This window comes from Mustela nivalis (genome assembly GCF_964662115.1).
Source record: "Mustela nivalis genome assembly, chromosome: 2".
NCBI lineage: Eukaryota > Metazoa > Chordata > Mammalia > Carnivora > Mustelidae > Mustela > Mustela nivalis.
Genome location: NC_139021.1, coordinates 172114760 through 172130236, shown reverse-complemented (window position 1 = coordinate 172130236; position 15477 = coordinate 172114760). Strand labels below are relative to the sequence as shown.

The 15477-nt window shown below is 34.7% G+C and overlaps 1 protein-coding gene across 3 annotated transcripts in view; it reads right to left on the bottom strand.

The window, feature by feature from the left end:
* The window catches only part of ATRNL1 (attractin like 1), an 815229-nt gene that overhangs the window by 680398 nt on the left and 119354 nt on the right, over positions 1–15477 (bottom strand). For all 3 annotated transcript variants that reach the window (XM_082721458.1, XM_082721457.1, XM_082721456.1), the window contains exon 10: positions 12412–12566. In XM_082721458.1, coding sequence (XP_082577584.1) covers positions 12412–12566 — 155 coding nt within the window. The remainder of the gene's footprint in view (positions 1–12411; positions 12567–15477) is intronic.

The following is a 15477-nucleotide window of genomic DNA, read 5'->3' as shown; positions in this document are numbered from 1 at the left end:
TAAAATCTTTAAAAAAAAAAATCAAGAAATTAGAGGTAGCATTCTCTCAAACCCAAATGATCTCTTTATGAAGGGCCACACAATTACATTAAGAACTTTTGCTGAAATTAGAGACTGGTTTATTTTATCAATGATGCAAAAAATAGTGCAGGTGGAAAATGCATAGTCAATGGTTACTAATTTTGAGTATTTTTACTATTTTTCTAAAAATATTCATATTTTTCATGAAAATATGTATCTATACTACTTTAAGGACATATTTTAAAGATCCTTTTAATAACCCACTTGAAATGCCAGTTCAAAAGTCAGTCAGTATTCATATTACTAATATTACTAAAAACAATTCACATATTATATATATAAAACTCAAAACTAGATGGATATAAAGAAAAACTTCTATTATTGATTTGTACATTTTGTAATAGAAAACCAAACTTATGGATGCTACCAAAATGTTTTTCCACTTGTCCCTTAAGTGACAGTGCTTCAGTGGGTTTTTTGTCCACTAGGCCAAGTCTCCTAATCTGTACACGGCGCACAATCTTCCTAGGTGATCTCATCACAGCTCTACTCAGGATTCTGTCCCCTATGATTCACTCAATGAATATTTATATTTATTTAGTTCCTTACTCTCTGCCAGGAAAAATGTATATCACTATTCGACTCTCAATCTTAATTGAAATGATTTTATAGTTTTAACATACAATGATATTTCCTGTTGGCTTCTACACAGTCTTGATGTAAAAATATTTATAGGTTTCTTGATGATGAATCATACATGAGTTCCTAGAATAACTCCTATTTGGTCAGAGTTTATTATACTTTTGAAACACGGTCAAGTTCTATTTGCTAATAATTTATTTTAAATTTTTTATTCTATATTCATGACTGCTTCCCCATGCCCTCTTCCCCTGGGGTTCTGTTAAGACATTTGAAAACTTTTCTTTCAGTTTTATATTTTATTACAAGAATCAGTATTCAGCAATTTTTGCATTCAAAACAATCTCTCAAAATGCTAGTAGATCTGTTAAGAGAAAGAAAGATTTATTCGTTTTTCTTTTTTCATTTTTCTTCTTCCTTGAGTTCCTATCTTGAGATCAGTATTCTCTGATTAATTTGTGGGAGAGGGGAGGTACAATTATAATTCAAATATGCCTTAAATATCTGATTAACTCTAAATCTACTAATAAAACTAATTTTCTTGAGTGACTTGCCACATTAGCAAATATTATATGCCCTTTCCCCAATTAAAGATCATTTAAATATTTTCCTGTTAAATCAGAGAAAAAAATCATTATCATAGCATAGTGGTAGAATCAAAAGAAATTTGAACTTAGGCTTGGGTTCAAATTCTAAATAGACCATCTTATGACCTATGTGACTTTGGGTTTAACCATGCTAAATCAGTTTCTTCCCCTATAAAATAATATAACCATACATACTACATAGGTGTTATTAGAGGTTATGATGCATTATATCATAAAGCACGTGATAAGTGCCAAGCACCACAGGAAACATTTAACAAATTCTAGTTCTTCCATTTCTCAAAATGAAAGGTCACTTTTTCCTTTAATTATTGGCCTCTTTTTAAAAAAGAAGATACTATTTTTCTATATAATAGTATATTATAGAAAGGACCCCTTGAGCAAAATATACAATAAAGCTAAAAACAGCAGTTGGCTAAATTCAGTAAAAAAAATGTGTGAATACTTTTAAGAGTTTTTCTGATGACAAAGAGAAACAAACAGGTTCTTTCAGGTGACCAGGCAAGGGGTGCTGATTTCACCAAAGAAGAACCCTAACAACTTAACAAAGGGTATAGAGAAATTTTGATTAACAGAGGAACTAAAAAAATTACCTCCAGAAAATGAAAATAATTATAAAGAGCAAGTAGGTTGGGATTTTTATAATTTTGCTGGTGTGTTCAAAAAATTAAATAATTAGAGGAGTCAAGATGGCAGAGAAGTAGCAGCCTGAAACTACTTCAGCTAGCAGGAGATCAGCTAGATAGCCTATCTAAAGATTGCAAACACCTGCAAATCCATCGGCAGATCGAAGAGAAGAACAGCAATTCTGGAAACAGAAAAACAACCACTTTCTGAAAGAACTCTACTGAAAGCGAAGGGCTCAGGGACAAAAGCTCCTGAAAGCAAACCTGAGCGGATTACTCAGCCCAGCCCCTAGTAAGGGCTGTGCAATTCCGCCTGGGGCAAAGACACTTGAGAATCACTACACCAGGCCCCTCCCCCAGAAGATCAACAAGAAATCCAGCCAAGAACAAATTCACCTACCAAGGAGTGCAGTTTCAATACCAAGGAGAGCAGCAGAAATCCAAAGGAGGAGAAAGCAAAGCATGGAACTCATGGTTTTATTCCAGTGATTCTTTGAGTCTTGCAGTTAATTTAATTTTTTTCTTTTTTCAATTTTTTCTCATGTTCTGCTAAATATTTTTTTAACTTTTACCCTTTTCTTATTTAACGTTTGTAACTAGTTTATCTAATATATATATTTTTTCTTTTTCATATTTTTCTTTATTCGTTTTCTTTTTTTAAATTCTTTTCTTTTCTTTTTTCTTTTCTTTTTTTTTTCTTTTTTTTCTTTCTTTCTTTTTGAACCTCTTTTTATTCCCATTCTCCCCCCCTCATGATTTGGGATCTCTTCTGATTTGGTTAAAGCATATTTTCCTGGGGTTATTGCCACCCTTTTAGTATTTTACTTGCTCCTTCATATACTCTTAGCTGGACAAAATGACAAGGCAGAAAAATTCACAACAAAAAAAAGAACAAGAGGCAGTACCAAAGGCTAGGACCTAATCAATACAGACATTGGTAATATGTCAGATCTAGAGTTCAGAATGAATATTCTCAAGGTTCTAGCCGGGCTCGAAAAAGGCATGGAAGATATTAGAGAAACCCTCTCGGGAGATATAAAAGCCCTTTCTGCAGAAATAAAAGAACTAAAATCTAACCAAGTTGAAATCAAAAAAGCTATTAATGAGGTGCAATCAAAAATGGAGGCTCTCACTGCTAGGATAAATGAGGCAGAAGAAAGAATTAGTGATATAGAAGACCAAATGACAGCGAATAAAGAAGCTGAGCAAAAGAGGGAAAAACAGCTACTGGACCACAAGGGGAGAATTCGAGAGAAAAGTGAAACCATAAAACAAAACAACATTAGAATATTGGGATTCCAGAAGAAGAAGAAAGAGAGAGGGGAGCAGAAGGTATACTGGAGAGAATTATTGGGGAGAATTTCCCCAATATGGCAAAGGGAATGAGCATCAAAATTCAGGAGGTTCAGAGAACGCCCCTCAAAATCAATAAGAATAGGCCCACACCCCGTCACCTAATAGTAAAATTTACGAGTCTTAGTGACAAAGAAAAAATCCTGAAAGCACACAGGAAAAGAAGTCTGTAACATACAATGGTAAAAATATTAGATTGGCAGCTGACTTATCCACAGAGTCCTGGCAGGCCAGAAAGAGCTGGCATGATATTTTCAGAGCACTAAACGAGAAAAACATGCAGCCAAGAATACTATATCCAGCTAGGCTATCATTGAAAATAGAAGGAGAGATTAAAAGCTTCCAGGACAAACAAAAACTGAAAGAATTTGCAAACACCAAACCAGCTCTACAGGAAATATTGAAAGGGGTCCTCTAAGCAAAGAGAGAGACTACAAGTGATAGATCAGAAAGGAACAGAGACAATATACAGTAACAATCACCTTATAGGCAATACAATGGCACTAAATTCATATCTCCCAATAGTTAACCTGAATGCTAATGGGCTAAATGCCCCTGTCAAAAGACACAGGGTATCAGAATGGATAAAAAAACAAGACCCATCTATAGGTTGCCTCCAAGAAACTCATTTTAAGCCCGAAGACACCTCCAGATTTAAAGTGAGGGGGTGGAAAGGAATTTACCATGCTAATGGACATCAGAAGAAAGCAGGAGTGGCAATCCTTATATCAGATCAATTAGATTTTAAACCAAAGACTATAATAAAAGATGAGGAAGGACACTATATCATACTCAAAGGGACTGTCCAATAAGAAGATCTAACAATTTTAAATATCTATGCCCCCAACGTGGGAGGAGCCAACTATATAAACCAATTAATAACAAAAATCAAAGAAACACATCAACAATAATACAATAATAGTAGGGGACTTTAACACTCCCCTTACTGAAATGCACAGATCATCCAAGCAAAAGATCTACAGGAAGTAAAGGCCTTAAACGACACACTGGACCAGATGGACATCACAGATATATTCAGAACATTTCATCCCAAAGCAACAGAATACACATTCTTCTCTAATGCACATGGAACATTCTCCAGAATAGATCACATCCTCGGTCCTAAATCAGGACTCAACCGGTATCAAGAGATTGGGATTAATCCCTGCATATTTCAGACCACAATGCTCTGAAGCTAGAACTCAGAGCAAACAACTTCCTCCAAACAAGAGGAAGTTTGGGAAGAACCCAAATACAAGGAGACTAAACAGCATCCTTCCAAAGAATGAATGGGTCAACCGGGAAATTAAAGAATTGAAAAAAAAACATGGAAACAAATGACAATGAAAATACAACGGTTCAAAATCTGTGGGACACAACAAAGGCAGTCCTGAGAGGATAATATATAGCGGTACAAGCCTTTCTCAAGAAACAAGAAAGGTCTCAGGTACACAACCTAACCCTACACCTAAAGGAGCTGGAGAAAGAACAAGAAAGAAACCCTAAGCCCAGCAGGAGAAGAGAAATCATAAAGATCAGAACAGAAATCAATGAAATAGAAACCAAAAAAACAATAGAACAAATCAACGAAACTAGGAGCTGGTTCTTTGAAAGAATTAATAAAATTGATAAACCCCTGGCCCGACTTATCAAAAAGAAAAGAGAAAGGACCCAAATAAATAAAATCATGAATGAAAGAGGAGAGATCACAACTAACACCAAAGAAATACAAACTATTATAAGAACATACTATAAGCAACTCTACGGCAATAAATTTGACAATCTGGAAGAAATGGATGCATTCCTAGAAACATATAAACTACCACAACTGAACCAGGAAGAAATAGAAAGCCTGAACAGACCTATAACCAGTAAGGAGATTGAAACAGTCATTAAAAATCTCCAAACAAACAAAAGCCCAGGGCCAGACGGCTTCCCGGGGAAATTCTACCAAACATTTAAAAAAGAACTAATTACTATTCTCCTGAAACTGTTCCAAAAAATAGAAATGGAAGGAAAACTTCCAAACTCATTTTATGAGGCCAGCATCACCTTGATCCCAAAACCAGACAAGGATCCCATCAAAAAAGAGAGCTATAGACCAATATCCTTGATGAACACAGATGCGAAAATTCTCCCCAAAATAATAGCCAATAGGATTCAACAGTACATTAAAAGGATTATTCACGACCAAGTGGGATTTATTCCAGGGCTGCAAGGTTGGTTCAACATCCGCAAATCAGTCAATGTGATATAACACATCAATAAAAGAAAGACAAGAACCATATGATACTCTCAATAGATGCTGAAAAAGCATTTGACAAAGTACAGCATCCCTTCCTGATCAAAACTCTTCAAAGTGTAGGGATAGAGGGCACATACCTCAATATCATCAAAGCCATCTATGAAAAACCCACTGCAAATATTCTCAATGGAGAAAAACTGAAAGCTTTTCCGCTAAGGTCAGGAACACGGCAGGGATGTCCATTATCACCACTGCTATTCAACATAGTACTAGAAGTCCTAGCCTCAGCAATCAGACAACAAAAGGAAATTAAAGGCATCCAAATCAGCAAAGAAGTCAAACTATCACTCTTCGCAGATGATATGATACCATATGTGGAAAACCCAAAAGACTCCACTCCAAAACTGCTAGAACTTGTACAGGAATTCAGTAAAGTGTCAGGATATAAAATCAATGCACAGAAATCAGTTGCATTTCTCTACACCAACAACAAGACAGACGAAAGAGTAATTAAGGAGTCTATCCCATTTACAATTACACCCCAAAACATAAGATACCTAGGAATAAACCTAACCAAAGAGGCTAAGAATCTATACTCAGAAAACTATAAAGTACTCAAGAAAGAAATTGAGGAAGACACAAAGAAATGGAAAAATGTTCCATGCTCCTGGATTGGAAGAATAAATATTGTGAAAATGTCTATGCTACCTAAAGCAATCTACACATTTAATGCAATTCCTATCAAAGTACCATCCATGTTTTTCAAAGAAATGGAACAAATAATTCTAAAATTTATATGGAACCAGAAATGACCTCGAAAACCCAAAGGGATATTGAAAAAGAAAGCCAAAGTTGGTGGCATCACAATTCCGAACTTCAAGCTCTATTACAAAGTTATCATCATCAAGACAGCATAGCACTGGCACAAAAACAGACACATAGATCAATGGAACAGAATAGAGAGCCCAGAAATAGACCCTCAACTCTATGGTCAACTAATCTTCGACAAAGCAGGAAAGAATGTCCAATGGAAAAAAGACAGCCTCTTCAATAAATGGTGCTGGGAAAATTGGACAGCCACATGCAGAAAAATGAAATTGGACCATTTCCTTACACCACACACAAAAATAGACTCAAAATGGATGAAGGACCTCAATGTGCAAAAGGAATCCATCAAAATCCTTGAGGAGAACACAGGCAGCAACCTCTTCGACCTCAGCCGCAGCAACATCTTCCTAGGAACAATGCCAAAGGCAAGGGAAGCAAGGACAAAAATGAACTATTGGGATTTCATCAAGATCAAAAGCTTTTGCACAGCAAAGGAAACAGTTAACAAAATCAAAAGACAACTGACAGAATGGGAGAATATATTTGCAAATGACATATCAGATAAAGGACTAGTGTCCAGAATCTATAAAGAACTTAGCAAACTCAACACCCAAAGAACAAATAATCCAATCAAGAAATGGGCAGAGGACATGAACAGACATTTCTGCAAAGAAGACATCCAGATGGCCAACAGACCCATGAAAAAGTGCTCCATATCACTCGGCATCAGGGAAATACAAATCAAAACCACAATGAGATATCACCTCACACCAGTCAGAATGGCTAAAATCAACAAGTCAGGAAATGACAAATGCTGGCAAGGATGCGGAGAAAGGGGAACCCTCCTACACTGTTGGTGGGAATGCAAGCTGGTGCAGCCACTCTGGAAAACAACATGGAGGTTCCTCAAAATGTTGAAAATAGAACTGCCCTATGACCCAGCAATTGCACTACTGGGTATTTACCCTAAAGATACAAACGTAGTGATCCAAAGGGGCACGTGCACCCGAATGTTTATAGCAGCAATGTCCACAATAGCCAAACTATGGAAAGAACCTAGATGTCCATCAACAGATGAATGGATCAAGAAGATGTGGTATATATACACAATGGGATACTATGCAACCATCAAAAGAAATGAAATCTTGTCATTTGCGACAACATGGATGGAACTAGAGCGTATCATGCTTAGCAAAATAAGTCAAGCAGAGAAAGACAACTATCATATGATCTCCCTGATATGAGGAAGTGGTGATGCAACATGGGGGCTTAAGTGGGTAGGAGAAGAATCAATGAATCAAGATGGGATTGGGAAGGAGACAAACCATAAGTGACTCTTAATCTCACAAAACAAACTGAGGGTTGCTGGGGGTAGGGGGGTTGGGAGAAGTGGGGTGGGGTTATGGACATTGGGGAGGGTATGTGCTTTGGTGAGTGCTGTGAAGGGTGTAAACCTGGCGATTCACAGACCTGTACCCCTAGGGATAAAAATATTTGTTTATAAAAAATAAAAAAATTTTTAAAAATTAAATAATTAGATGTTTTATTTAAATATGATTTTTAATGAAATTATATATCTTATAAAATTATATCCATTGAACATACACACACACACACACACACACACACACACATACATTCTATAGGAGTGTACAAAAATATGCGTGCTAAGCTCATAACCCAGTCAAGTGATTTTTAATGGTATGGTGAACTACAACTTCACTGTGTTTTAACTGTGTGGTTAACTGTACATATTACTACACATTGCCAATTAAAATAACACTGCTTCTCTAAATATGAAATTAGTTTTAAGTTCTCTTTACTCAATTTGTTTTCAAATAATCACCTACCAAGAAATTAATGTCATAAGTAAAACTGTCATGTTCAAGAAATTTAGTTTAAAAACTCTTATTATTAGAGCACCTGGCTTGCTCACTTCGTAGAGCATACAACTCTTGATCTCAGAGTTCTGAGTTCAAACTCCAGATTGAATGTAGAGCTCACTTAAAAAAATAATAAAATTGGGGTGCCTTGCTGGCTCAGTTAAGTTTCTAACTCTTGACTGTGGCTCAGATCATGATCTCAGAGTACTGGGTTGAGCCTCATGTGGGGCTCTGCACTTGGAGATGGGGGATCTGTTCAAGATTCTATTCCCTCTGGTCCTCCTCCTGTGTGCTCTCTTTCTCTCTCAAATGAATAAATTAATCTTGAAAATTTTTCTTTAAATTTTTATTTGTTTATTTATTTATTTGACAGAGAGAGATCACAAGTAGGCAGAGAGGCAGGCAGAGAGAGAAAGACGAGGAAGCAGGCTCCCTGCCGAGCAGAGAGCCCGATGCGGGACTTGATCCCAGGACTCTGAGATCATGACTTGAGCCGAAGGCAGTCTTAACCCACTGAGCCACCCAGGCGCCCAGAAATAAAAAAATTTTTAGAACTCTTATTATTTTGATCTGATTTGATCTTATTATTTTGATCTGATTTTTCATTTCAGTTTCAATATATCTACTTTCTGCAAGATGTATTTCTAATATAAATCTTACTTTAGTCTAATTCAGGAAATCACACTTTGGTATTTCTACTATCTTTCTAAAGAAAAAGATATATGATCCCTGTATCTCTGAGTTGTCTTTCATCTTGTTCAGAATTCTATACATCCTCTTAACCACTGGGCAAATTTTCTTACTAGAAAAGAATGACTACCATTTGTATTTAAAGGGTCATAATTCTATGTTAGGCCTACCAAACATTCTTGTAATAGCTCTTCATTTCATGATTCTGAAATAATGTCTCAAAATTCAGTTCATTATTAATGTCTGTTTCAATTCAGGACAATCTCTCATTTGTAAATGCTGAAATCCTCAAACTACTTAGAGATACTTTAGAGATGTGGAAAAAAAAAAAAAAAACTAACAACCTGATACCTTTTTTCCTTCTAACCCTAGAAAACTAACTTTTATGACAATGCATACTTCACACAGCCAAATAATTTCAGAGTATAAATGTCTAATAACAGGAGATGAACATGAGGCATGTTTTTCCATTACATCTTTAGCCGAAGGTTATCTTTACCACAAAGATCATTTTCATCTTGAATAAAGTGTCATGGGGCTTTCTGAAAGCAGTAATACTACCACTAACAATAACAAAAAAAAAACAAAGTTATCTGATCTCAAGCTAGATTTATAAACAAGATCGTTAAGTAATATATCATTCTATATTAGAGTTGATTCAGTCTCATTCACCAGCCCTGAACTGAATTTTGAGACATTATTTCAGAATCATGAAATGAAGAGCTATTACAAGAATGTTTGGTAGGCCTAACATAGAATTATGCACTAGAGTTGCTTTTTTAAAATACAGATGCCCAGTGCCTAATCTAAGAGAATCAGTTTATACAGATCTAAGTTCTTCCCTATAATCTTCAAGGGGGATGCCAAGGTACAGCCATGTTAAAAAATCACTGCCATGTGCCTTCCACATCTATCATCTATAGTGTAACAATGAGAACTGTGAAGTCAAGGTTATGTCCTCAAAGATTAACAATATTCACCATGTAAAATTTACTATGGCAATTAAGGTTGAAATAGTACTTTTTAGAGCAACATATTGGCACAAATATTCCTATTTATTTAAACATCATAAAACACAATACAATCAGCTAACTCCTCAGGTGCACTCCAGATAAATATGCCATAAAAGTCCAAGGATAATGTACTAAAGAGAAAAATTAGCAAGATGACCTTTTTTTCAAAACAGATCTATTTTCCAGTTGGTTCATTATGCAATGGTTGTATTTTATTTCCATAAAATATACTCCATAAGGAAAACAACTATTTTAGAAAACATTTTATGAAATATAAAAAATATTTTTCCCAGGAAAACATTCCAACATTTGATGCCACAAATTCAAGAGAATAAAAACAGATTTGGGGGGACAGCTTTATTGGGAACTGCACAAAAATAATTAAATTAGATAAAACAGAACACTTTTATCCTATGTTGAATTATATGGTTGTTTTAGGTTTTGTTAATATTGTTAATATTTTGTTGTTAATTGTTAATGTTATATTTAAGTGTAAAAACTGCTTAAAATGTTATTCTCTCTCCCATCTGAACAATTTGCTTGAAAAACGAAACTGGTATTTGTTTCTATCTTTCCACAGCATTAAAAAACATTATTAAATATAAGTGTCTGATAATCTGTTACAAAATTAGAACATAAAATGGATCCAACCAAATAGCAGCACAAGATACTCAAGTAGAAAGACTATGTAAGTTTTAGGAGTTACAAAAGCTGGATGTACCACTTACCACCTGCATGGTTTTGGGCTTACTATTCCAGAAATGAGTTTATTAACACCTTGTTACAAAATTATTAGAGAGGTTAAGATATTGTATATAAAGTCCTTAGCATACTATCTAATCCTTAGAAACACTTAACAAATAGTAATTAGAAAAATGATAATCTGATCTCTTTCAAACTAATCTAATACCTCTATTATTTTTCACATGGATAAGCTTTTCTGATACATAAACCCTAAGATATAATAATCTTGAATATGGAAAGAATAAAATTAATTTCCCAATATGTTAGCTACAAAATACCTCAACATTAACTCCTTCATTAAAGTATACAAAGTAGGTGGTAACTCCTTGAAGAATCTTCTGAAAAAGTCCAAAATCTCACTTCATAGGTTTTTAACAATAATAACAAATTCTACACTTTTCTCAGTTTTTATTCATAAAAGAAAAAATGAAATGAAACAAAATCCCTTCATCTACCTCCAGAGAAATAAGCTTACTGTCTCATCACAACCAAAAAAATATGTTGGCAGCCTCAGCCTGGCAATAACAGATCATAAAAAGGAGCCTAGATTCAGAACATTATTTAATCCATTTTTCAGGATCTCAGCACTAATTTATAAACCAAGACAATCCAATTTTGATAATGAATTATCACTTCAAATTATTAGTCCAAAAAGGTAAAGATTTAATTATTTAGTATCTAAAAATCCTAAAGGCAGTGGATTCTTTATAATGATTAATCACAGACAGATACTCACAGTTTAGAATCAAAAAGTATGCTTAATTTTATCACTAGGAATTTCCTTCCAAATGTATAACAATATAAAAACCAAAGTCCTTACTAATAGGCATAATTTTTTTATATGCCACCACTTGAAATAATTTTTCAAAGTAGACTATGTGCGTTTATGATGTTTAAGAGCAAAACTATATCTCTTAAATCCAATAAGTGTGTTATTCTTTAGTTTATTTTTTATTTTTATTTATCAGGAAGTTTCATAATAGCTTAAAATTGACATATTACTTTACACCATCAATTAAAACTGTTCTGAACTACTGTTAAATATATTTTAAATATCAAGTAATCTTCATCTATAAAATGACACAAAGAGAAGAAGTATTTTCACTATACTGGTCCACGGGGTAGCTAAATTTAGTATTTCAAAAAATATACTCATTTAATGTTTAGAAATTAAAGGACTATAGATAGCATAAACAAAATTAAGAAAATATATAAATACACTGTACTTCTGACTCTCTGAAAAATATTCTTATTTGGTTACTTCCTTCCCAGGTATGTTCTGGGTTTCCATTTTGTCCCCAAATCTTATTTTCTTAGCTCTACTGTCTCTATACTCCTCTCTTTACTTCTATCATCTTCCTACACAAAGGAACTATAACTCCGTGTTTAATTTAAATGCATCTTTGCTCATACACACTAACCCTAAAATATTTGCATTCCTACTACTTGTAATTTATATAATTTGACAGAGCCCCATATCTGTCTGTTATCAAAACTAATAAGGCAACATAATAGACTGATAAAGGGCTCACACAGGGATACAATATACAAAAGCCCTCAAAAAGGATGCTTAAACCTATAGTGTCTGTTCTCCTGGCCCTATACTACTATTGTGCTGAAATTAGAGAGAATTCCATTCATAATCTGTCACTGAATTTATCTCTAAAATGACATATACACATGCTGTCAATTAATGTATTTGATAATCTCTATATGACAAATTTCTGGTATTTCCTACTTTGTACAATCCTAACAGATACATACCTATGTCATATGCCAGGAAATCGGCAGAAAAACATTTTGCACCGTTACTCAAGGAAGTGTCATTATGGGTATTTCCTCCAAAAATAAGCATAGCTCCATTGATAAGAACAGCTGAATGAAGGTATCTGGCAAACCCACTTTCTTTCAAAATAGTCCTACAGGATAAAATTTGAAAATGTATTACAAAGGATAAAAAGACCTCCCTGATTTTATATATATTATATAAAGGGTCTAACTTGCATATAGAATTTTCCTTCAAATTATGAAAATAACATGCTTTATTTTTTAACAATTCATACATGTCCTCTAAATTTCAATATTTTTAAAATATTTTGAGATTCACAGTTAATTCAAATGTTCTGAGGAAACACAATATTAAACATAATTGTTCATGATTTTATAATTTGTATTTTGAACTTTTATTTCATTTATAAAAGTAGCAAACAAGTGTCCTTAAAACTAGAGGACCAAAGTACCATAAGTTTTAAATACAAAAGTAAATAGAAAGTTTAATATAATAAATTTACTCTGAACTGTATTCAGTTAAAACTAATAATTCACATGGATCCCATAATACACCATTTAATTTTTATTTAAATATAACATACATAAAGATGCACATGTCTAAAATTCAATGAAATTTCACAAGATGAACATAACTGTGTAAAGAGTACTGAGATATTTTTTTAAAAGATTACCACTGTTCTGATTCTTTTGTGGTTCCATACCAAGCTTAGGATTGTTTGTTCTATTTGTATTGTTGCTGTACTTTATAAAATAGAATCATATAGCCTGTATCCATTTGTATACACATTATTTTGCTTAAGATTATTTTTGAGATAGATCCATATTGTGTAAAATCATAATGTATTTTTAAGAAACATCAAATTAATATAAACATTTTTAATTAATTGAAGTATAACTGAAAGTACTATAAATATATGCTCATAATTATATTTCACCTTAATGTACTGAAATCTAATAAACTGCATGACTCAATATGAATCAATATTTCGTAAGTATTCCAAATAAAGCAGTGCTACTAAAACGAATCAGAATGTAAACCCAGTACATACAGTATAATGAGTAAGATATGTATAGTATATATCTCAAAAACCTATAGCAATTAATGCTTAAAGAATATGGAGCTGACTTCCATAACAGCAAGATAAGGAGTCCCACAAACTCTATAGGGAGAGAACTATAATTGGTAAAAATTACCAAAAAACGGCATTTAATTTCTCAGAAAAATTTAGTAAGAGCAACAACAAATAATTGTTATTTGTCAATAAATAAATAAATATTTACTCAAGAATGCCTACGAAATTTCAGTAAGAACAGCAGGAATCCATAATACTTAACCCACTATCTACTCCCATCCTTCCCCATAACAGCACCCTCCTCCACCACACACACACACAACTAGTTCAGCAAGGAGGAAGTTCAACTCCAGGTGGGTAAAGCTGAGAACAGACAGCTCCTTCATTCCTCACCTCCTAGTCCAGGCCACTGATATCTAACCAGGAACAGCAGACAGCCAATACTTCTCATGGCCCCCAGTTCTGGGTAACAAAATCTTTCATCCTTGACCTAGTCCCCATTCATATGCTGTAAGCTGGCTAAGAGGGCCAAGAAATCATCACCCCATATCAGTCATAGGCAGAAGTTCTATGCAAGCTGAGAAGAGCAAAGGTCACTGTCCCTCATCTACTTCCTGCACAGAGCACAGTGGAATCACTCCAGGAGGAACAGACTACTAACCCCACCTACAATTCCAAAGTAGTGGCACAGAGTCTCACCCCATCCCACACCAGGGAGACGCAGGCGAAGAAAAAGAGAGCGCCACAGATGTCCCAAGCGAACTGAGTTTATTTGTAATAAAAGGTGGGAAACTTCAAGCTCTGAGGGCACTCTCAAAAACAATGGAGGTTTCCACTGTAAGCAATTAAGAGACAGTTGGCAACTCCCTGAGAGCAATCAGCTAAAACACAGAATAGAGAGGAGTTCACCAGAGAAAAGCAGGGGAAAAGACAGCTAGTAAGAGCCATAGTAGAGTCAAAATCTCTAAGACTGGTCTCAAAGACCATGCCTGAAAAAGGGCTGAAACTGAATTCAGACTAGGGAGCAATTTACACCCCCAGAGTATTGCTGAGAATAATTCACCCACAGTCAGCAACTAGTGGTGCTTGCAGGTAGTTGTAATGCAATCAGATAGCTTCCCACAGAAGTCAGAGGGAAAAGTCAGAAAGCCCCGCTAACACTCCTGTCATCCGGGGGGGTTTTGCGCATCCTCAGGCTGCTTATTCTAAGGAGCAACATCAGAGGATCTACTGGAGGAAGAAAATGACTTCACTAAAACAGTTCAGTAAAGGCACTACATAAGTAAAACTACAACACTTCCAGAAAAGGAGGAAAAACCAGGATCCAGAATTGCTACAACATGTTCTCTAAAATGTTCAGTGTTCAGGGGAAACTATGGCATGCAACAAAACAGAAAAGAGTAACCTATACACAGGGAGAAAAGCAGGCAACGGAAATGCCTTTGAGAGAACCCAGATGTCAGATGAAGCAAAAAAAACTTCAAAGCAGCTATTATAAATGTTCAGTCTTAAAGAAAACAGGTTTAAAGAAGTAAAGAAAAATAAAAAATGTCATATCAAATATAAAACAAAAGATACAGAAGTTACCCAAATCTAGAATTCAAAAGTATAAGAACTGAAATTTTTACATTTATGACAGAAACCTAATAGTAAATTTCAACAAGAAGAAAAAAATCGGGGCGCCTGGGTGGCTCAGTGGGTTAAAGCCTCTGCCTTCAGCACAGGTCATGATCTGAGGGTCCTGGGATCAAGCCCTGCATCAGGCTCTCTACTCAGCGGGGAGCCTGCTTCCCCCTCTCTCTCTGCCTGCCTCTCTGCTACTTGTGATTTCTGTCAAATAAATAAATAAAATCTTAAAAAAAAAAAACACTTTTAAAAAGAAGGAAAAAATCAATGACGTAGAAGACAGAAAAACAGAGATTCTGCTATCTGAAGAATAAGAAAAGAAAATGAACAAAGCCTGTAA